The sequence below is a fragment of the Rhineura floridana genome, chromosome 1 (genome assembly GCF_030035675.1).
Source record: "Rhineura floridana isolate rRhiFlo1 chromosome 1, rRhiFlo1.hap2, whole genome shotgun sequence".
In the NCBI taxonomy this organism is placed as follows: Eukaryota; Metazoa; Chordata; class Lepidosauria; order Squamata; family Rhineuridae; genus Rhineura; species Rhineura floridana.
The window spans coordinates 137,672,323-137,697,360 of NC_084480.1; the positions used below are offsets into that span (position 1 = coordinate 137,672,323).

The following is a 25,038-nucleotide window of genomic DNA, read 5'->3' on the forward strand; positions in this document are numbered from 1 at the left end:
CTAAAAACCATCCTCTGCAAAATTTTGATGGTGAATATTTGCTTGGTATTTTCTGATTATTTGCTCTATGCTTCTGACACCTAGTCATATTAGTATTTATCTGACAGTTGACTCTTTGAAAGCTAGCATACAATATTATTCAATATTTGGCAATTTCCAGAGGAGTATGTTCATTTGTTGCAGCAAACACAACAAAGAGTCTTGTGGCCCCTTAAAAAACAAAATATTTATTATGGCATACACCTTTGTGGACTCCGTAGCTCTAGTTTACAAAAACCTACTTATTTATTTAAGACATTTATATACAACTTAATCATTAGTGGTGTACACAAAAATAAACCATACATAAAATGGAACAATGAAGATTTATCATGAAACAGAAGATGCCTCCTGGAATAAAAAAGTCTTAGTCATGCACCTGAAGTTCAGAAAGGAAGGTTACCTGTCTAGTCTCCATTGGAAGGGAGTTCCACAGGCTTAGGTACATAATACTGAATTCATGGCTTCTAGTAGTTACGAGGCGTGCATCTGAGCCACGGAGGACCACAGCCATGATTCCCCCAAAGATCTGTGATCAGGCCAGGATAAAAGGGATCAGACAGTCCTTTATTATGCCACAATACATTTAGCAGTTATTAAAGTGCCACAAGACTCTTTGTAGTATTTGACATTATTGAGTGCTGATATACAATATGTATCATGGTGGTTTTCAGAGGATTCTGGGGGATATTGTAGGGTGCATGCACAGTGAACATGGAGGATTGCTGCACATCAGTAACAGGGCTATCACCTGATTTAAAAAACACTTAGGATACAATACTATCTCCCTGGAAATAGTCTCACTGAACCAAAGACAATTCTTTGAGACTAGGTATGGACAGTTTTGCACTGTATTTGATTCCAGTTTTCAGTTGATTAATCAATTAAACCTGCATGGAGTTTTGCACATGAGTTAAAAGCATATCTTTGTTTTTAGATGATGTAGACAAGTCCACAAAAAGAGACTTCTTCTTGAAAGAGCTATTTCTTCCTGCAGCACTGGATTAAGATGGTTGGGGACCCTGGTAAAGCTACCCAAAAGGGCCCCCAGAAAAGAATGCATGATTTTAAAAAAATCCCTCTCTGCCATGCTAGAGATAGCAAGTATCCTATTAACTGCCTACTTTTTAAAAGCACAATCAATTGTGGACAAATGGAGGGGAAAAAACAAAGAATCCAAATTTCAGTAGTATGGTTCTCCCTGTTTCCACCTGAAACATTGGAACCAGTGCCAAGCAGATGAGGCATAGCCCATACAGATAATGAAAGACACTTCATTTCCACATCTGTCATAGTCCTGCCACCCAAATTGCAGCTCTCAAATTAGAAAAGAAAGGCAGCGTGTCTTTCTAATCCGAGCTCTATGGAGCAAAGAGAGGCTGCAGCCCCTTCGCCCAACTACTTAATGGGATTTACTTCCGAGGAGACAGATGCTTCAAAACAAGTGGCTGGTCCTAATGCATCTTCTGGTGTGTGTGTGTCAAGGGGAGCGAAATAATCTTCTAATAGGGGGCTGTGCATTTGGAGGGTGGACTCCTCTGGGAGGGGGGAGGCCTGGGCAGCTGTGGGGCAGGGGTGAGTGGGAAAACTGTGGTGTGAAAAAAAAGAAAGATTTTACACCGAAGCATTTCAACTCGCCCTCTGCAGCTCTTTCACACCAAATGAACAGAAGTGTGAGTGTGCAGTTGATTTCAATAGATTTCAGCAGTAAAGGTACAATGACACCTGTGTCAGGAGGGGTCTCCACAGCTCTGCCCCACCACACCAGCTGCTGTTGTATGCCACTATACCAGCCTTTCCCAACCAGTGTGCCTCCAGATTTTGTTGGACCACAACTCCCATCAGCCTCAACCAGCATTGCCAATGACTGAGGCTGATGAGAGTTGTGGTCCAACAACATCTGGAGGCACACCGGTTGGGAAAGGCTGCACTATACCTTGGGGAGGCACCAGAGAAAGGGGTCTAGGGCCAGAGTCAGCAGGGGCCCTTCCTGGGGCTCTGGGCCTCCATGATCTGCCAAAGAATGTTGGGTACCCCTCTACCGACATATAATTGTTGCATACAGGAGAAACTTCAGCAAATGATCCGTTACTGTTTTTAATCGCAGCCCAATTCGCACAGAGATGACAGACTGTGATTTCAGAGACTAGAAGGGATTATTATCACTACATAGTCTGCTTTTCTGCACTACATAGGGAAGAGAATTGTATGCCATATGATTCTCTCTCAGTGGATGAATTTATTCTTCTCAGTTTAAGATTTTATATAAACACCTATAGACTATAAGCACTAATCTCAGCTAAACCACTCCTCTCTAACTTTGAAAATTTGCCCATAATTATCTACTTAGTTTCTCCTGAGAGAATGAATGAAAGAGAGCTATAATATAGTGCTGTTGCCTTGTCAATCATAGAGATCCTACCGACATCCACAAGTAAATACCTAGACTTCCCCATGTCATGAAAAAGCATGATTCATCTGCTTACAGGCAGAGGTACCACTAACAGGCAGAACAGAATATGGTTTAATTCAGCCTTGTCTGCCTCCCCCAAGTATACGAGACTATTACCGGAAATGTTCCCATGCTCATTTCCTCCATCTCTAGCCATCTTGAGTAAGTTGCAACAGCCAAGAGGGAGTACTGGATTGGAGTACATGGACTGATCTCTTTTTAGTAATGGTCCAGCCTGTTTCAGTCCATGCATGCCGCAACAGGGCTCTCTGTGTAGGGCTGGCCCAGTATGTTTCATGATGTGTTACAAATGAAACAGTAGGATAAACACATAGATACATACTTTTGGAGCTCTGTGATTTTAAGCATTTGATAGTTTAGAGTATTGATGTGTGCTACTCAGTGTCCTGGTTCGCATGTCATTTTAAACCATAGTTAAACGAAACTATGGTTTAAATGTGAATGGGCAGCATGCTAAAGCATGTTGCTGAAACCACTGGTGCTTCTCTGCTCTCCCACTCCAGGTACACGTCTAAGAAACAAGCCATGGTCCGGCTTAGCATTATATCAAAATCTGGGCTTGTGTCTCTCCAAACAAACCCCAAGTGGTAACTAAGGTTTGCCTTTGGCTTATTGCTTGTTGTTTGGTGGAAACAAACCATAAGCCTGGGATCAGACATACCACCAAGTCAGACCATGGCTTATTTCCCACCAGTGTGGCAGCAGCAGGAGCAAACCACCCACAGTTTCAGCAGTGTGCACTAACATGCTACCCATTTGCATTTAACTCATAGTTTAGTTCAACTATGGTTTAAAGGGATGTGCAAATGAAGCCACTAGATTGCACATGCTTGTTTCTGGAGACACCTGGTACATTTTGTATGCTAGCAGTGATCTACTATGTCTTAATAGTCTGATATTTCTACCAATGTCCCACATATTGATTGATTTATATAAAATAGCTCTTCTTCAAGGTTTGGTTTTTCAATGCAATTAGTCAACCCTCTTTTGAGGTATACATAATGATGTTTTAAATAAGGAGATGTGGCTTCTGGATTCTTTCAAGTTTACAGTTCTATACCCATTTACCTGGGAGTAGGGATGGAGGAGAAATTCAGTTTTGTTTGCATTTTAATGCAAAACTACCCAATTTGCACTTTTCAAACAATACGTAAACCGAAACACAGCTATCCTTCCAAATTCTCACTTCTCTGAATTTTGCAATGCAATTCTGTAACCAAAAATACATCTATTATGTGTAAAAGTGTGCATAAAATGCATATATCAGTGAAACTAACATACAAAAATTCATTAGATGAAGGGAAGATTGCTTACAAATATGTGCATATTACCATTCATTCATTTGATTTATATCCCTTCCTTCCTTCCAGCAGGAGCATTTTAGTCAAAGCCACAAACAAAAATGTGTTTACTAGGAGAAATTCACACTAACATGCTGACAAATTTTTGTGACAATTTGTAAAAAAATAAAATAATTCATGAAGTGCTGCAGAAATCTGGAGAAATGAGTTTAAGATTAACAAAAGAAGAAACGGAGAGAAACCAAAAAGGACATATTCATCCTTCCGTACCTGAGAGTAAGACACATTGAACTCAATGGGACTTGCTGCTGAGAAGATATGTATCAGATTGCACTGTAAGCTTTTTCTCCCCATGACTTGTTATTAAACATAATAAGAGACTTTGAGATTTGACAGCTCCTATAATAACATATGCAAAACCTTACATATTGTATCAGCTGTCCACCTGGAGTGACGTCAAATGTCTCCTGAGCATTGATTGGCTTCAAGCTTATAAAACAACATTTAAAGGTTGCCCTACTGATGATTTTAGAATGGAGAGCAAATTGCTTAGATTTTCAGTCTTAAGTTGTTTTTCCCCCTTATCCCATCTCAGGATGCCAAGAATGCTTTCCCAGATTTAAGAGGTAATTATATTTCATATTGCTATTATTCTCCATTTCATTTTGATTTTTGAAATTTAAATTTTACTTTGCTGATGTTTGCTGATTGGAAAAGCAACAACAAACATCCAGTGAAGGCATTATGTACTATGCCATTAAAATGGATGATGCTCCATTTTTCATTACTTTGCAAACGCAGTGTAGCAAAGTAAATTTTTAACTTAAAAAAAAAATCTAACAGAACAATCCAACCAGAGTGATGGGACAAGTCTCACTGATTTCAATAGGAGAGATTTAAACATATGCAAGCATGGAAACCACTTACCTAGGTGTAAGCTCACTTGAACACAGTGGGTCTTACTTCAGAGTAGACCTGTATAGGATCAATGTACATCAATGTACATAAAGAAAAAATTTCAAGCCAATGTACACTGGTGTGTGCAGTCATACTGGAGATGTACAAGCTAAAGTCCAAAGTGTGGCTTTCACCAATCTTACTTTGCTGTATCCACTCTGTAAATGTCTGTCATTGAAGTGTTTTTTTTGTTTTGTTTGAGGATGGTTAGTGATTTGATGTTTGGGGGATTTTTTTTGTATTATATACTGCCTGATATTTCCAATGTCCATCCTATATGATAAAAATTATGAGATTTTTCAGTATGTTTTGAGATTTCCTAATATTCCTAAAATTCTATTTTAAAATATTAGAAAATCTAGTTACTTCTAGATGGTATCATATGTGTTTATGAACCTAAGAGATGGTTATCCCATAGCAGCAGGTCTGATCTGGAGCTTTTGCTAGGGAAACTGTACATAAATGTCCTCAGGAGTATGTGTAAATAATTTAACATATTATATACTACGCATCTGCAACTGGAGGCCCCTGAAAAGAGTATCAGCTAGTCTTCCAGATGTTAACTCAAGCAAAAGAAGTGTGTGGAGAGACTGACAGCTGTGGGGATGAGTCCGTGGTGGAGGAGATACCAATTCTTAAGCCCTGCTTAGTTCACCAGCCAGTGGAGCAAGGGGTTGGGTGTCTTTTTATTCCCCCCTCCCCAGTAGAAGTTTCAGTGGGAGGGAAAATCACTATGCTGGCTCCAAGTCAGCGGAGTGGTGGTGGTGGACTTTTCTGCCACTGCAGTGAGCATGCCTCTCGAGGTAGACCTTTTCTATTTGTGGCTGTCTCTCCACGCACAGAGAGAATCAAACAGTCCCATAGCTGCCTTTTCTAGAACACAGGATTGTTCCCTACAGCATTACTCAGTAGAAACCTCCTGCAGTGGTGGGAAATGTATGGCCCTCCAGATGCTGTTGGACTCCAATTCTCATCAGCCCCACCAACATGGTCAATTATTAGGGGTAATGGGAGTTTGAGTCCAGCAACATCTGAAGAGCCCTTCTGCATTGAAGATTCCAATTAAAAATTCATTATCTTTCATTTCTTTCAGGTCATCAATTGTCATTTATGGGATGCTTTCTTAACCAATGCAGTGCTGAAGCTCCATGGTAAAGGAGGCAACAGCTGCAATACGTAGCCACCATCAGGTATGCTCGTATCTGTTTGGTGAGGTATGTCAAAATCTGTTCCTGTTTCACTTTGAAGCATTCTGTCTTGGAGCTACTCTATTCCACTCTTCTCTAATCTGATATCTTCCAGATGTTTTGGACTACACTTCCCATCAGCCCGAGCTAGCACAGCCATGTTGGATGGGGCTGATGGGAATTGTCATCAAAAACATCTGGAGGCAAGGGGAAGGCTGGTCTACACAAACAGCAGATCATGCAATAAATTGTTCCTGGGTTGTTATCAGGCTGCAAAAGGAGGATCATCAATAAGCTCCCCACCCATAGAAAACTAGATATCAAGAAGCATGGTTCTTGTTAGTTTTCTATGTGGAAGGAGTTTTTGTTTTATTTATTTATTTAAGCAGAATTCAGCCCTGGAGTCTAAAGTGCTACAGTCCAGGAACAATTTCCACACATGTGGTCCTTTTTGTGTAGTCTGATCTTCATTAACATTTTAGTAAAGAGTTTGAGAAATATGTCTTGGGATGATGGGGGACGTAAACATGGGCCTCAATAATCCACCACAGAACTACGCTATTCAGTAGGGTTCAATGGGACTTACTTCCAGGTAGAGATGGAAGGATGTAGCAATTTAAGTTCTCTCAGTTTCTCATTTTTCCAGTCTTAAATTCAGTTCTCCACATTGCTACAATTTGCTATTTTTTTTTAAAAAAATCCTCATTGAAATTCTTCAGCATTTTAGTGTGAATTTCCCCTAATAACATTTTGTATACCGTTTTGACCAATGTACACATTTTTGCAAGCAATTTCTTGTAATGTAATGCATGTTTGCATGTTATTTTCACTAATATATTTATTTTTATGCACATTTCCCCCTAATATATGCATTTTTGTACACACTGGTTGGTTGGTGGACTGCATCGCAGAATTTGGATAAGTGTGAGTTTTTCAGGATGGCTATGTTTCAGTTCTCATATTGTTTTGGTAAATGTGAATTTGATAGATTTGGTTTTAGATGTGAACTGAACTGAATTTCTCCTCCATCCCTACTTCCGGGTAAGCATGTTTGGGACTGCAGTATTAAGATTATTAACATCAGTGGCATCAAGCACTTAAGCCTAACTCTGTGCTGGAGTGTAGCCATGACTTCCTGTTCAGCAGGCCCGGGCCAGTGGCCAGTTCGGGCACTCACCAAGTGCCCCTGCAGCCCAGAAGGGTCCCTCCTTAGGCTGGGAGGGGGGAGCTCCCACTCCACAATCTGTGCTGGCATTAGGCCATGGAATGAACCATGCCTAGCGACCCAACACTGCTGCAGAGTGGGAGCTGCACCCCCCCAGGCAACACTTGCCCAATGCAGGCAACACGGGCAAAGGCCCACCTGCCACACCTACCTCCTGTGTCATCACATCAGTGCACTGTGCATGCACTCTTGCCATTACCAAAGATGGCAGCAGGGGCATCCCTAAGGGGTTGCCATCCCCACCGCCATATTGGGTGATGGTAGGCATGCACACACAGCGTACTATGCAGCAACGCTGGAGGTAGGTGGGGCAGGTGGGCCTATTTAAGCCCATGCCACTTGCATCAGGAGGGGATGTTGGGGAGCATGATGACCTAGGCCTGGGGCGGTCTGGTGCCCAAGGGCCTGGACATGCCTGGTGGAGGCCCTGCTGTTCACTCTCTGTTTTGCTATACCTAAAGTAATGTTTGTCACAAAGGCATAATTTCCTTATGTTGTCTCCTCAGTAGAGTATCCTATTGGCAGCATCAGATACTAGAGATTATGTTTCAGAGAGCAGCTTTCCAGTGTTTCCATTTTATTTTTTTGTCATTGCAAATGTCTTGTTTATTATAGATCCTATGTAAGCTGCTCTGGGAGCTTTTCCACTCCAGCTAAAAAGCAAGGTAGAGTATTTGGTTGACATTGAGGTAAATGCCATAAGATCAAGACTCCTTTACTTAAGCCAGCAAACCATTTTATGCACTTCAGGATCCTTGTTCACAAAACACATATGGAATTCACTGCCAGAAGACATAATGATGGCCATAAGATAAGAAGACAGTAAAAGGGAATTAGCAAAACAGCTCAATCAATGGCTATTAATCATGATACCTGAATGAAACCTCCAGGTTCAGGGGCAATATACCTTTCATCCCGGTTGCTGTAGGAAAAGGAACAGGGGAGGACTGTTGCTTTCATGCCCTGCCAGTGGGCTTCCCAAAAGTGCTGGGCTAGGTAAACCTATGGCCCGACCCAGGAAGGCTCTTTTATGCACCACACAACCTTTTATGTTCTTTTATGCACCACCCAACCTTTTATGACAAGTTGTTGAAAAATATTTGTTAATTCCAAATATATTGACCAAATATATTGACAGCATGAATTCATACATGTTATTTCATCTCATAGCCAGTTGCATTCATACCTGCAAATGTCTGTGTCATCCTGTACTCTGCCTTTTGTAGATTTTTAGGGTTGCACAGAACAGCCGATGTTCATTCAGGTGTATGGAGGTAAGGCTCTGTGGATCTGTTCCACTGCATACACAGAGGCAGGGGATGAATGTCCAATGGGTGCAATTCCACCCTTTTTGCTCCATAGATTCAGTATGAACAAGGCCACTGACTGCAATTCAGAGTGATGGCTTATGTATGTGAAGCTCCCATCATTACATTTGTTTGAAGAGCTTATGCAATATGATATTGAATATCAGTGGGATCAAATGCTGATACATGATCTTCAGAGGTAAAATATTTCTTGGTCATCTACCCCCATAAGCACAAACAGAATTTTATACACATGCAGAATGCTAAGTAAATTACACACACACACACCCCTCCCCAAATGCATTTTCAACATTGAGATGGAACTTGTGGTGGATTAATCTGTCAGTTTTGGCTTTTCTCCGTTCCTCATTTTTTTTCATTTTCAAAGTTCAGTGTGCCCCATTTCACATAATTTTTTTTAAAAAAAAAATCATGAAAAATTGTAGGCATTTTTATGTACAATTTTCCTACTATACCTATTGTATGCAATTTTATATAATATACACATTTTTACAAGCAATTTTTCCTAATAAAATGTATTTTTTCAAGATATTTGCATTTTTGTGCACACTTTCCCTAATATATGCAATTTTATGCATTTTTGTGTCTGGAGAACTACACAAAATTCAGAGAAGTGCAAATTTCAAAGGATATCTATAGTTTTGGTTCACAAATTATTCTGGAAAGTGCAAATTAAAATGTGAACCGAACAAATTTCTCCCCCATCCCTAAGTGCAACCAGGATGCAGACCAGGTTGTTATGGCAAAAAGCATCTGAAGATACCCACACTGAAAATTATTATATAATACAATCAAACCACTGTGCTAAAATTATTATTATTATTTATTATTTATTTATTTTGTATCCCGCCCTTCCTCCCAGCAGGAGCCCAGGGCGGCAAACAAAGCACTAAAACACTTTAAAACATCATAAAAACAGATCTTAAAATACATTAACAACTTTAAAAAAATTATTTATTTATTTAGGGTTAAAGGGTTAAAGGGTTAAAAACATTATTAAAAAACATATTAAACAATTCTGACACAGATGTAGACTGGGATAGGTCTCAACTTAAAAGGCTTGTTAAGAGGAAAGTGGCCCAACGTGTAATGGACCGTTTATTGTGTATATGTGTTTTTATAGGCTGGAAAAGGTGAAGGATGAAGCTAATCCTCCTGTATCTTTGCCTCATGGGCACATCCTGTGCCATGTCGGTGAGCGTTTCAGATACAGCCAATCTGCTATATTTCCTTTTTTTAAAAAATCTTCCTCTGTGTGACATCTCAACATGACTTTTTGTTTTAATTTCTACTCCAGCTACGCAAACCTCGTAAGGCAGGATTTGGAAGTAAGAGTGAAGAAGTAAGTATGTTTCCCATTTTCTTAATTCAACCAGATTTGGCCAGTTTCTGCATTCCCAGGGGCCACTCTATTCTTCCACAATCCACAACCTTCACAGATGGTCAGTCAGTGTCAGCTAGTGGCCATTGCTTTGTAGTTATGGAGAACACTGACTCAAAGATGGTTAAAGCAAAGGGTAAGGACCGCAGCTTAGTGGCAGAGCACATGGTTTGCATGCAAAAAGACCCAGATGTAGTCCCTGGCATCTCCAGGTAGGAATAACAAAGACCTTTGTCTGAAAACTTGGAAAGCCACTGCCAGTCAGCACAGACAATAGTGAACTTGATGCACCAACGGCCTGACTCACTTCTGTTCCTAAGCATCATATATACGCCTCCTCCCAAAATAGATGTAACACCAAAGAATAGGCACACGCACACACACCTTTTGGAAACTTTCCCCCCTTATGAATTAGAGCGGGTGGGTGAAAAAGAGAAAGAGGACTCTTGCACCTTTACTTGTTGTACAGAAAAGGGAATTTCAGCAGGCATAGCTTGCCATGCAAGGGTGCAGGAGCGCTACACTCTTTTCCACCTGTCTGGCCTAGGCAGAATTCTACTACACCTGGTTTAAAATTTGCTCATTTCAAATTTGTATGTGTATGGCTATGGTTCTCAGTTTATTTATTGTGTAGCCAACTGGCCTACTCTGAAATAAAGTCATGTGAGCTTTTGCAGGCTGAAGAAAGAATTTATCACTTCCAGCATTTAAAATGACATATGATGTGGGTTAGTAACGATTTACAGAACTCTGAAGTTTTGCCTTCAGAACTTCTTATCTTCTCAGGGGAGCGGAGAATATAATGGGGGAAGATCTATATCTATAAGTGCGAATGAAGCCAACGGGATTTGAATCAAGTTGGATCAACAGAAGGACCTTCCCCTGTTTGTTTAGTTACTATTGTTCATGGAGATCCAGATTTAAATGAAACTCAACCTAATAGATGTATTTGCTTACAGATGATGCAGTTTGGTCCGTATGGTTATATGAATTCGCCACAAGTAAGTTCACTCTTTCCTTGGTTCTTGGAACATACACTTTCTATACTATCGGATTTAAATTTATTTGCCTGTCAGTATCTATATTGAGACACCACTGTCTCAAAATCTATCATTGCCTGCGAGCTTCTCTAGGTATTTATGGAGGTGGAAGTGGAGGTGGCCATGTTGCTCTTATCGTGACACAAGATCTTTCTGCACTGCCATAAACCAGTCTGGTTGGAATAGGCCCTATCTATCTGTCTGTCTGTCTGTCTTTAAATGGTATGTGACACCTCTTCAGATGCTTGAAGCAGATAACAAGAAACAATAATAGCAGTCCAAAATGATATTTAACATTAGTACTGCTACACTGACGCAATAAGTCTGGCACATTAGCCTATCTATGAAAAGTTATCCAAATGTGTGTGCTTTAAAAATAATAATCTGAAAACTGGGAGAGTGGAACAGAACCAGACTTCCTCTAGTGCCATGGATATGGATATGAATATGGATATGGACAATTGCCCAGAAGTAAAGTACATGCTTTGCATGCAAAGGATCCCAGGTTCAGTCTCTGGCATCTCTGGGGCAATTTCTGGGGACCACAGAAAGCTGCTGCTAGTCGAAGTAGACCATACTGAGCTGGATGGACTTAACATGACAGCTTCATATATTCAGCTTTCTGGGCAGCAACAGTACAAGCCTGGCAGGTGTTCTTATCTCTTTCAATGCTAACATTTTCATAATGAGCAAAGGATTTCATACTGTAATACATCAACATCTGTGTTGCCCATAGTCTTCCTCCCCTTGCCACATAGTTGTGCAGCCCTTGTGGGCATTACTGCATTTTGCAAGCATTCAAATGGCAATATTTTGTGCATACATCTATATATATAACCCGGTTAGCTGGGTTTTGCCCAGATTCTAGCCATGCTACCTGGTGCCAGCTTAGTCCATTAGGTGGCCCAGATTCCCAGCTTTCATTTTTTAAAGAAAGCAAGTCTCTAGCCCTTGTGGATCCAGAGATAGAAGGCAAAATGTGGAGGCAGTTTTCTGCCCAATCATTTTGTGAGAAATTAGCCTACTCCTACCTTCCATTGTTCTTAGCCAATGAGGGACACCATGGCTGTCCTCGGAAAATAAAGAATTTTAGTCTGCCAGCCTGCTGCATATGCAGAATCTAGCAGTTTAGAAAACTGCACATGCTCATTTGATCAACACATGCAGCTCCACCCCTTATCCATAGACTTTCTGGTTGAGTCAGGAAGGAGACGCAGCCTTCATCTCAATAGCCTCTGTGTCTTAGGGTATGTTTCTTAAGTGGTGAATACAATGGGAAGGTCTGCCTGCCATCATTGAAGATGGAATAAAGGGGTTTTGAATCCACCAAATTCTTCCTCCCCTGAACAAATACAAGATATAGCAAACCTCTCTGTACAAAGGCTGCGGTATTAGCATTTGCATTTTTTTGCTCTGCCCCCACCTTGTTAATTGGTGCTTACTCCCAAGTAAATTTGAGTTGGAATGCAGCCTCGCTCACCCTGTTGCCTGGCAGAGCCTCTGTTCAGCAATTCAGAAAAGGCTAAAAAGTCTTTTCAATACATATCCTTCTTCAAAATGACTGGCAGGCATGTCCCCATCAAAGATCACCCTACTTCATTTCCTCCCCAGGGATGGATGTGTGTGTGTGTGTACATGAACATATATTCCCCCCTTAAGACCAATAGATATGGAACAGTTGCCCTGTCTGATGCTAGCACAGCTTGCCAGGTCTCTAGAATTCACTGCATTTTTTAAAAAGAGGTGCCAGCACTCCATCAAGTTCCAGCCTTTATCATACCCGCGTTTCCCCTCTCCCTGATCTGGTATGTGAGAATCGGTGTACTAAAGACACTTAATATATGCTCAGACACTACTCTCGCTAGATAAGATGACTGACTGAACTGATAATATGAAAACATTGATTTCTAACTGCACTACAATTTGTAGTGGTGTCTTCATTTCACATTTCTTAATTTTTGGTACAGGCAGCCTCTCAGTCACAATATTGCTTTTGATTGATGCTTTGCTGCCTTTTTGTTTTATGTCGGATTTTTATACTGCTGTGTTGATTTGTTTTATGTTTGTTTCTATTTTGTGTTTTTATTATGTTTTTACATTGACTGTGTATTTTTATTGTTTTTATTATGTTTGTAAGCTGCCCTGAGCTCTGTTTTTAACAGTGGAAGGGTAGGATATAAATCCTGTTAAGAAATAAATATTCCATAGTGTTGAAAACAGACTCTAAGAATTGAAGGCTGAAAAAGTAAGTTTTGATGGTAATTACTAGGCACAAAAATAAAACAAGCTTTAATATGCTTAATTTGCATAATTAAGCAAAACTTTGCATGATATGCAAATCAGCCTGCCCAGATTTGTGGAACTGGAATATGGCGACCCAGTCAGTAGATTACACTACTTATGCCATGGAATGCTAGTACTGGAGTGCACTGGAGTGCAGTGTCCTCATGACGCTCTGCTTACATATTTGAAAATAAAACAAATATTGCCATTAATTCCTCATTACTCCCTCTATCAAGCAAAGGAAACTAAACTCTGAAGTTTTGTCTTTAAGAACTTCTTACCCTCTTGGGGAAGTGGAGAATATATAATGGAGGGGAAGATCTGTATCATTTGTTTATTTATTTATTTCACGCATATCCTGCCTTTCCTGTAAGGATCTTAGGGTGGTGTACATGGCTCTCCCTCTTATCCTCACAACAACCCTACGAGAGACAGTTACAGGCTCAAGGTCATCCGGTGAGCTTAATGACAGAGAAGTAATCTGAACCTGGGTCTCATATGTCCTAGTCCAATGTTCTAACCCCGGAGTAAGGAGCATTTGGCCCACTAGATGTTGCTGAATTACAACTCCCATCAGCTCTAGCAAGCATGGCCAATGGTCAGGCATGATGGGAGTTGTCGTTCAGCAACATCTGGAGAGCCAAAGGCTCCTGACACCTGCTCTGACCAGAAATGGTATCTCACCATGTGCTGTTTGGTTTTGTTTTGTTTTTAATAATCTTTCAGCTGGCTCATTGGGCAACTTCCTTATACGACTTCCATTCAAGTTTTCCACAGATGTTTCCCCAGCAGTCTATATTGCCTCAGCAGAGATTTTACCTCTGGCAGCAGCAGACACCAGTACATCAAGCTGCCAAGCTGCCCCAGCACGAGCCTCACCAAACTCCAGCGTCCAAGCAGCCAAACAGCGGGCCACAGCCAAGGCCACAGTTACTACCACAACAACCAAGACATCAACAACCACAACCAAAAATACAGCCACCGCCAAAACAGCCTCAAAGTACCAACCCTTCTCAGGCTCACCAACAAGTGCCAGTTCAGCAACCCAAAGGCGGAAAGCAGCAACAGCCTCCGGTAAACAAGCGGGTTTGACAAAAAGGCATATGCTCAATTGCAACCTCTCCTGCAGCTTGATTATAGAATCTCTCTGAAATAAGCACTGTCTGCCAATGCAAGGAAGTGGAATCAGCAAAGCTGGCCCTATCATTAACCAGAGTGAGGCATGTGCCTCAGGCAGCGGTTGTTAGAGTGGCATCTGTTTCCTTGTGTTGGAGGACAGAGCTGTGAGTGACACACAGCCTTTCCTACATCCTCTAAACTAGCCTGCTTCCCTCAGGTGTGGTGGAGGATGCTGTCCCATCACTATTGCTCTTGTCTGCCTCTACATATGGACTGGGGGTACTTTCTCCTTTGTTTCAGTACAGGCAACAGAATGCCTTGGATCGGCCCTGGGCATCAGCACTTGGAATGGTCTCTTTTACTCTCATCACTGCATCTCCAGTCCAGAGAAAGAACCACCTATTTGTTTTCCTACTTGTTCCAAAAATATTAGGATGATCATGTGACCTGCTTTGCAGAGAACAGCCCTCTATTTGAAGACATTCTCTATTTGAGGAGCTGTCCAGTCCATGCCTGATTTAAAGATAAAGAAGGGAGAGCAGGAGGAGCTTTGTAGTTAGCACCTGAACAGCAGACTGAGGCTGAGCAGGTACAAATGCCACCCAATCACAGTCTTCCCACTATGCTGAGATTTACTTTATTTCTATCTAAAGTATAGAAATCTATTCATATAAATCAGTATATGCAAATTCTATGCATATTTGTGGCCTCTTTTGCCTATGTAAAAGTAGCCAACATGAAGATACAGTGGCCACCATTAGGAAAAATGGTGGCAACCTTAATTTTAATTTTGAGGCTGTGGTGATATGTCATATGCATGAGAAGTGAGGGAGAGAGAAATGAGAAACGTGCCAAATGGTGCATGTATTAGGTCTAGACTTAGTTTTAGACGTTTTCCACATTAAAGGGGGAACAGAATGTGTTATGCAGTACCAAGCAAACCTACAGAACAGAACAGAAGCTACACATTGGGGTCGTTTTAGGCACAGTAGTAGTGACAGCTGAAAATGTAGACTGAATCACACCTTTTTTTATTATTGTTGCAATCATTACATGGTGACCTTTCAGGGAATGTTTATGTTTTGTTATATGTCTAGATGACATCTCTTTTCCCTCCAGGCATTTCCACCACATCAACAGCAGCCCTGGCATTTTCCACAGGTGAAGTGATGTTCCTGATTTAGTGCACATGAACGAAATTTGATACTCATTTTTAAGACTACAATTTATGAGATTATTGGGGTGGGGGTTGATTGACTAAAAAGTGCTTCTGATCAATCAGGCAGCAGATTTCTTTTTAAAGAAAAATATTTATTTCTAACTTAAGTGCTTCTAAATCCACAGTGGCAGATACCTTCTTACAACTCCTTGCCTTCTCCTCTCAAACATGGGAAGGAGTGCTTAGAAGCCTATTTTGGCATTAAGTGGCATATCAATCGATGAATTAATTAATTATACTTTTAATACTTTTAAAAGTAATATTACTTTTTGAAACTTTTTGAAAACTGTGCATTATCTGAAAACAAAGAATGCATTTTCTTTAGAACTGTTGTTGAATTAATAAGGAGATGTAATTGATTAATATGCTAAGATTTGATAGACAGCCCTACTAGTTTCATTACCAGCGACAGCCTCACAATAAAGGCATGTGCAGTTACCCATATTCAGCCCCTTTCATGCATTCCTTCAGAGCTTGAAAAAGTTACTTTTTTTTTAACTACAACTCCAATCAGCCCCAGCCAGCATGGCCACTGGATTGGGCTGATGGGAGTTGTAGTTCAAAAAAGTAACTTTTCCAAGCTCTGCATTCCTCCATGTGTAGGTTATATTCATGGGGAGAGGAGCAGCACTACACACTCTGTTCTTGCCCCAGATGTCACCACACCTTGCTAAACCCATCCCACTGTACATGTGCCCAGCAGAATGTCTGAAAAGGAGGTCCACATGTACAGGAACTCAGGGCTATCAGGGTTTCTCAGTGTTTACACAAATGGACAGTTGCCCCCACTGCGGACATCCCACTGAATGGTTGGATGTCACCAGCAGAATGTGATGATCTGATGGGTCAAGCAAACCCACGTGGAAGCTCATGTGGAAAGGGTTACAGCTGTGGAATGATCTCCCATTGGAAACTTTATTATTTGTGCTGGGTTGCTTTCAGTAGCCAAGATTTGTCTCGTCTGAGACTATGGAAATTGGTCACTATCAGTGCTTTGCAACTTTCATACAAACACCGCTGATGTAGCATTTCTTGCATGACCCCAATTGTAGGATATAAATATAGAGCATAGAAGAATATAACACACATATAAATATAGAACATAGAAGCTCACCCACTCCCCTGCAGCTTGAAGAACATTTAGTGAGTGAACTAGGGCTTATATACCTAACTTCCTATGCAATTATCAGATGTCCAGGTCAGCTGGAGAGCCTCTGGAAGCAGAAGAGGGAAGGACCTAGGCAGGGAAACATTCTGAAAAGTCAGTGGGGTATCCTACTAGTTCCATCAGCAGCAAATTACACAGAGCGAGGGAGCATACCTGACCTATATACCAGGCAATGACAGAGAACTGGTTGTCTGGGGCCACATGACATCATGATCAGGATGTTTCTGATTCTGATTCATGGCATTTGTAACCCAGTGGCGCATATTCCAGCCCCTACAGAGGTGGTTTTGAAAAGATCCTGTATAAAAATTATGAGGATCCATACCTTGGATTCATGTTTGTGTTGCATGACAGCACTGGAAAGCACTAGATTTGTGATTTTTATGGTACAGTCAATGGAGACAGATGTGATTTGTGATTTGATAGTGGTTGGGAGCAGGAATCCATGAAACACTTGTGCAATTTCAAGAAGTTCCAATTTATTGGATTCAGCTTGTATCCCATAGATCAGCCTTTCCCAACCTTTGGGACCCCAGATGTTGGAATACATCTCCCATCAGCTCCAGCCAGCATGTCCAATGGTCAGGAATGATGGGAATTGTAGTCCAGCAACTTCTGGGGATACAAAGGTTGGGAAAGGTTGCCCTAGATCTCTCCCCATTTCCTTTTATCTTGTTAGTCACTCTGCTTTCTGTTTAGCTGGTCTGAGCTTTGAAGATCACATAGAGCTAAAAGAGGAAATGGGAAAGGGTATCACTCTTACAATTTCTTCCCTCATCTCTATGTACAAGAGGGAAAAGGTAATCACCCTTAACACCTCATGAGGAAGGGGCAGTGAAGGTGAGCTTAGCAGCTTTGTGGGCACCAGGGAAAGTCCACAAAGGCACCATTGCACCCACGGGCACTGTGTTGTCAACTTCAGGGTGACATTAATATGGACTGCTTATATGTCTAATATGCTTTAAACTATTATGCTGTGGTTTATATTAAAGTTTCCATACAGAGACTGCAGGAGAGAATGCTCCTGCAGTTTACTCCATATTCAACCTGCACACCAGGAGTGAGTGTGAAGTGACCCTTAGTTTAACTTAGCTGTTATATTTTCACCTAGTCTTTAGTGCTTAGAGCATTGCTTTATTGTAACATGCCATTTAGCCAGGGAGGTGTGTTAAATCAAGAGATAATGCCTTGCCCAATCACCATCTGGTGCCTTAGTTAGGATTTGAACCGGTACCAGCAGCACCCAAGCCACAGCATCATGTATGCTGCCGATATTTATTCTATCAGCAACAAAACTAATATTATGCTAACATGTGACTTTTCTTTTGCATTGTAGATTTTTGGTCACAGAGGCTTCCAGCCACAAGCATTTGGCCCATATCAGGGAGTAAGATATTATATTTAAAGGCTTCAAGGGTAGTGGGAACAATCTCGGGGGAAACTTAGTTCAATCCCACAGCTAAAGTGGCTTGTTTATTCAGGAATGATTGACAATGCTATCGTTTCGACTCTGTAATAGTAAATCCACAATCACAATACTGAGTAACACTCTTGCGCTGGTTCTTAACCAGCCTCCTCTCTAATGTACTATTCTTTTGTGTGCAGGACATCTTGCCTATAAGGAAAATTCAAATGTACAAGCATTTGCTGTGTGAAGTGGTATCATTTACCAAGAGCCACACCATGTAAATCTGCTGATTGTGTAGTCTGGTGCCAACTAAAGGAGGGATAGGTCAACCTTCAGTGCTTTCACACACACACAAAGTGATGGGGCTGGGTAGTACATTTCAACTTTAAATTGCCACCTTGTCACATCTTGTTTTTTGCTAAGTTTAGGAAAATTATGAAGAAATGCTCTTTTGATGCTGTTAGTAATGATGGGGGCTACTGGGGTTTGTCTTCTGTTTTGGGGTGTTTTACATGTGTGTTTTTAATTTATTCTGAGTGCTGGTTTCTGGAGTAAATTATAAAAATAAACAAACAACCCCTATAAGACCAATAGATATCCATACAGTAAGTCCAAAATGCAGTTGATTTTTCCACTAGAAATATAAAGAAATTAATTCAGTAAAACAAAGGCAGAAGAGTTTATGCACCTGATGTGGAATGGTGCAATTGAAGAGGACATCTCAAGTAGGATGAATAGATCCCTGTATTCATTAAAAGGTTTACTTTGAGGGGAGGGGTGCCAAATCTTGTGAATTTCAGCCAATCATGTGTGTTTAAACACTGGTGCATATTTTTATAATATTTAGATTTCTAATGTCTATTTTTTAAATAATATCTAATTTCTATGTCCCCCCCCCAACCTTCCAAACTTGTTTCATTTTCTATTTCTCTAGCATATGCCATATGGACAGCCACCTATCAGCAATGAAGAAGGGGTAAATACAACAAATATAATATAATTAGGATGGTGTGAGCTAAACCATATATGAAGTTGCAGGTAAGGGGACATTCAGGGAAGACCCTACTACATGCTCCTGCTAAAACAATGGTCAATGATCACTTGGGAGCAGGATGCACACACCACATGGCTTTAATGTTTCCTGGTTCTAATGCTCAGGACAGCTGTGTGATGAATAAAAGTCCAGGCAAGGGCTTTCTACCATACTCTGGGGTCAAGACCTCATTAGAATTAACAGCATTTAAGAACTGCATCAAGCTGAAAAGAACAGTTAGGATGACTTTATTACTGCTAAGAATTGTATTAGGATGGATGGTATCAACTTCTTGTATTTTCTTAACTATATTTGTAGACCCCTTATTTTGGATATGGCTACCATGGGATGGGAGGCAGACCTCCCTATTATTCTGAAGAGATGTTTGAGCAAGACTTTGAGAAGCCCAAAGAAAAAGAAGCCCCTAAAGAGAGCCCAGCACCTGATCCTGCAACCAACTCAACGGTTTCGGGAACAAATTCAACCATCTCTAATCCAGCCAGCCAGGGAGGGAATGGTACCATTTCTGGGCTTGGTACAACAGGCAATGGAGCCAGTTCTCCAGGCCTTGACAGCAAATTGCTCCATGGAAGTGGGGTCCCAACACCTTCTCCCACTGTTCATGTGTCAGCAGGAAATGGAGCAGCACAGAATGTCATTGATCCATCAAGTCATAGACCTCTCTCTCCAAATGTCAATGCCATCCAAAGCTTTCCATCAGGGGGTCAACAATCCCCAGGGCATGGGTCACATATCTATAAATCCCATCCAGATATGGGAGATACTAGACACAATGCTTTGATTTCTAGAGGAAACCCCTCTACACAAACAGAAGACCCAACATATCCCATGGGCTATGGAGAGAATTCTAACCACAAAGGCAATCTCCAGAGTACAAACAGCAACTATCCCCCAATAAACAGTAGATCTAACCTATATGGGCAACAGGAGCAACCCCATTATCCTGGGAGGAACCCATCAGGCCAAAGAGAAAGACTTTCTTTTCCTAGCTCTCATCCACAAGGCCAGGGAAATAAAGATCCAGTCTACAGGGATAATAATCTAAATCATCTCCTGCCTGAAGGCAATTCCCTGGATCCACAGTTTAATACTATAGGACGAACTGGGGATGTTTATAATGCAAGAGAAAATGCTGATCGGTTTCAGCATTCTGGAGTGCACAGATCAAGTACACTTTCCCATCAGGGAGTATTTTCAGCCACAAGCAGAACTCCATTTGAAATAGAAACCCAGCAGTATGATTGGAAGGGGCAGTCCTTTAATCATCCAGATCATGAAAGAGAACGATTTCCACCTTCACAAAACCACATGTGGAACAACCAAGAAGATTCACAGGTCTTCCAAGAAGCACCTCCCAGATATAACTCAATGTATTCATCTGGTTCTTCTCGTCAGAGGGGACATGCCACCTACTCTGAAAATAATCACTATGGTCAGCGTACCCCTTCCTATTATCCTAGAGCAAGGGAGGACAGAGAAAACTCACCTACAATGGGCCCAGTGGATCAAAGGGAAGATCCATCATATCCTCCAGATCTGCCTTCAAATCAGATGCAAAGGAACACCTACCTCAGAAATGTGCAACAGGAGCTCCCACCATATCCCAGACAAAAGCCATGGACCCAAGAAAAACATTTGCATGACATTGACAGACAGTATAGAAATCCTCCATACAATCCAACTCAGCACGATATATATTCAACAGATAATCCAGACAACCAAAGAAGTTATTTTCCATATGAGGAAATTAACCAGTGGACCCCAGAAGAACATTCTCCAATTCATGGTGCAGAACACTTGAGTCAATCAGAAAAGTCCCCATATGGTATGAACAATGTGTATGGATACAGAGAGAGGAATTTGCAGAACCAAGGGCCAAACTCTCATTTACAAAGCACCACTCTCCTCCAAAGCAGACCACAATATCCCGAAAGAGACACTTGGGCTCCCCAAATGGTGGGCCCATCTGCTCAGAAAGAAAATTCACCCTACTTTAATACCCACTCCACAGATTTGAGAAGAAACCCAATGCATGCTGAAGACAGAGAGGGAGCTATGCATGGGAGCGCACTCATTTCCAGTATTAATGTTGCAGAAAAAAACCATTTTCTTGACACAGTGGGATATCCGGATGACTACCCAAGAGAACACAGAACTATTACTTCACAGCCAACTGCCAGCCATTTGTGCTGTGAAGATGATTCCCCAGTGCCAAGAGAGAACTTACTTGCACCACTGCGAAGTGCTCCTCATTTCCAGTTTGCTTCATGGGAACAAAAAGGAAGCTTGGCATATCCAGAGGGCAATCATGCAAAGCATGCCAGGCATGCCCCATACCCAACTGGCATTCAATCTAATCACAGGGACAAGTCTTTGAAGCCTGGGAAAACAACTTCTCATCAAAGAGAAAATCTGGGTGCATTTGGAGAGGATGTAGCAGCTCTAAAGAAGAATCTACCATGCTCCAAGTCACAGCTAAGCCAGCAGAATGAACATGAAGCCAACTATGAAACTGGACTACCTGCACCTAGGAATGCACCTTGTTATGGAAGCAGCATTAGAGGTGATGAACACAGTGGATGGATTGTAGGGGGAAATCAACCCAAAAGAGAGTCTGAAAGGGAAGCTTCTATAAAGCTTGTTCCTGAAAATGTCCCATCTCCACTGGGGATCAGAAGTGATCCTGGTGGTGAAGATGTTAGGACAGAAGAACAGGAAGCCCTTGGGTTCAAGAGGATCCCATGCTTTGGAAGCTGGCTAAAGCAGTATTTAGCTAGCACTGGAGCTCCATCTGGTGATCAACAGCACCATCTATTTCATGCAGAGAATCCATCATCCACTGGAAGGCCAAACATCATGCCATCCGAACCACAGCCGATCACTAGTACTAATCCATCTCTTGATGTAGAAGAACCACCATTCAAATTCAGTTCTCCAGGAGAACTGGCTGAGCAAGCAAATGAAGGGATGCCAGACTGTTTACTGCTCCAAAGCAAATGAAATGCTAAAGCGCCTCCTTTTCAAATTCTGTAAACAAATAATATATTTGAAAATTGATGGTCGCATGTTCCTTCAGAGCATGGATGCAGGAAAATGCAATGCACACAATTGTGTAATTACAAAGGGCGGGAAATAACAGCAGAAATATGTAGATAGTTTGTGTATGTACATAGCTTAGGTCATCAGTATTCAGTTTTTCAGACCTGGGTTAACATTCCATCCAAATCTTCAACACTCTAATCTTCAACCATTCCTCTGGTTTTTGTCTAGGGCTAAGCCAAAATAGACTTCCAAAATTCTCTAACCTATTTGCAGGTGATGAAACTAGATGGCGGTGGAGGGGGAAGTATTTCTCTGAATATTCTCTTGGGAGGATGCAGAATTCTCCCAACAGTTCAAATAGGGGCAAAAAGAAAAGAATACAATTTTCAGCTCAGCTAATCCTAAGTGAATCTATATTGTTAGTTCATGCTGGTGGCTGAATGAAGCAATGGGCTAAGCGAGAAGGAGCCAAATATTATAAAATAATATTAAACAATAATAAATCTGGATCCACAGTTGCACTCAAAATTCTTCATCCTATCTGTGGGCAGTGAAATTGTGAATGCCATTTAACTAAATATTCTGTAGGAGTGGGGGCACTGAAATGTTCCAGCACTGTAGGAGGAACTTGAAAATCAGCTCTCTCCCCTCGTGCCCCCGCCATTGTATCAAATCATTATTTTCAAGGAAATTTTGGCCCACCTCTCTATTTCTCTCTCATGCTGTTTGTGACTTTTCTACTTCTTCCCTTCTCAACAGACCTAGCCATATATATATATTAACGGGGCTTGCAGAACCACTTATGCATATCGCCTTAACTCAGATCACACCCCACCAGTTAAACGACTACATGCATAAGTAGCCTGTGCTTATGTGCAGATTCTCTAGAATATGTGAACTTGTCTACTAGTATTGCATAAATGCAAAACGTGACAGCCTTCTTCTGGTGTTTCTCTTCATTTGATGTTAATTGTATGGAGAAAGTAGGGCAGTGGATGCTCGTCCTTCCCCACCATTGCACCCTCCAGCCCCTCCCAAACACCAGCCCCTCCCAAACACTAGCCCCTCCCCAAAACTGTCAATTCATTGGGAGGCGATCAGAAGTGGGGAAATCCTGCCCAATGTGTGTAGGCTGTCCCCATGAGCAGGAAACCATAGTACACTGGGCTCCAGCTCTCAGCACTGGTAGGCTTTCCCTCTTCAGACCTTCCCCCCAATATGCTGATAGTGTGGGGTTGCCATGTGATGTGATGGCACAAGCATGGTGAGTGTGTGCACAGCCTTGCTGACTCTCCAAATGCTTGAGATGGTGTGGAAATCCCCCAATAGGGCTTACGTGTATGCCTTTCCCTTCTGATCTCACTTTGCACAGCAGGACAAATGCTTTTAAAAACAGCAGCACCGTCAACGTTGCAGAAACCTTTTCTTTTGGTGGCACAAATTACGTGTTTGAAACAAATGTAATCTTCACTTCTTTTCTGAAGCTCTTTGACATTAAAAGGCATTTATTATGGATGGTTTTCTCCCTGTCACATCTGTGTGATGCATTTTGCCAGTTCCATTTTGCCGTGCCTTATAGCAGAAGATGCCAATTAAATTGTCAGGAGTTTAAAGGGAGAAATTCAGAATTCAAAAACTGGCAGTGTTTAATGGTGCTCTTGAAATAACATAATTAACCAGCTTGCAGGGAAAACAGTGTCCTTCATCTCTTCAGCAATGGTATGATGCAATATAGTCCCAGAGACAGCATAGTGGTTTTGTACTGCCTTAATGTAAGAGATGCTGGATTAATGCAACAATAGAAGTACCAGGATGGCAGGTGGCACAATTACAGTGCTGCAAGAAAACCTGCACTGGGCTGAATTTTCTCTTAAAGATACAGAATCATTCTCAGGCCCTGAGCCTGGCAACCCTAAGTGGTACCTGTGTTCTCTAAATCAGGGGTGGGCAAAAGGTAGATCAGGATCTACTGGCAAATCTTGGGGTGATCTGCAGAAGATTGGCATGGATTTCTGACTCAATTCTCTTACCCTAGCAGCAACCAAACAACCCTTTCCATCTAAATTAGGCTGCTGGAGTGAAGAACGCTAACCAGGAGTGGGCTTTTGTGTGAAAGGACTATGCATTCAGTTCAGTTCCAATATTGAAAACAAAGTCCTATGCTCAGAATATGCTCTTAGGCATCCAGTTCTTTCTCTCTTGGTAGATCTTGGACTTCTGGTTAAAAAACAGTAATCTAAGCGTGAAATCTGCTCACCTCTGTTTCAAGGAGTTGCTTTTCAGCTGATGGTTTAGGACTTGAACCACAGCTTCCCCTAAGGTAGGCTACAACTACAGCACTATCACCACACAAATATAGTAATACCTCAGTTAACAAATCCTCCAGGAACAAATCTCCTTTTAAGGAAGGCTTTTTTAAAGGTGTAACTGACTAGCTTTGCTTCGGATAAACATTCAAGCCTGTGCCTTTGCTTTAAGGTGGAACTGACTACCCTGTGCCTTTGCTTTGCTAGGGTGAAACTCGCAAGCTTGTGTGTTTGCTTTGCATTAAAGGGATCTCTTGCTTTCTCCCAGGACTGGGCTGGGGTGAAGGATCCAATATGATTCAGAGGAAAAGTGGGTAGGTGTCAGGTAGGCACCTTTTAAAGCCCCTGTTGAAGCTGCCCCCACCATCTATGAGCAGGTGTAGGAACCTATCCCTATTCTTTCCATGTTATTCCTACCTCTGGTACCAAAGTTTCTGTTAAAGAAGTAATGCCCAGGAACACATCTACTTTGTTAACTGAGTATACCTTATAGAACGGGGGAAAGAAA

At 41.5% G+C, this 25,038-nt stretch overlaps 1 protein-coding gene across 1 annotated transcript; it reads left to right on the plus strand.

Moving 5' to 3' along the window:
- The first annotated feature begins 9,650 nt into the window (after positions 1 to 9,650).
- ENAM (enamelin) lies at positions 9,651 to 22,182 on the plus strand. The gene is made up of 8 exons (XM_061620584.1): positions 9,651 to 9,704; positions 9,808 to 9,852; positions 10,851 to 10,892; positions 13,941 to 14,288; positions 15,453 to 15,494; positions 18,057 to 18,107; positions 19,063 to 19,104; positions 19,480 to 22,182. Exons 1-8 carry the CDS (start codon positions 9,651 to 9,653, stop codon positions 22,180 to 22,182), a joined length of 3,327 nt encoding a protein of 1,108 aa, XP_061476568.1.
- Positions 22,183 to 25,038: the final 2,856 nt, after the last annotated feature.

Bases quoted from the DNA above. Each gene is read 5' to 3' on its own strand.
- ENAM (XM_061620584.1), top strand. From the start codon at position 9,651: ATGAAGCTAATCCTCCTGTATCTTTGCCTCATGGGCACATCCTGTGCC. The intron at 9,853-10,850 runs GTAAGTATGTTT...ATTTGCTTACAG, and splicing joins TTGGAAGTAAGAGTGAAGAA to ATGATGCAGTTTGGTCCGTA. The intron at 18,108-19,062 runs GTAAGATATTAT...CTATTTCTCTAG, and splicing joins CATTTGGCCCATATCAGGGA to CATATGCCATATGGACAGCC.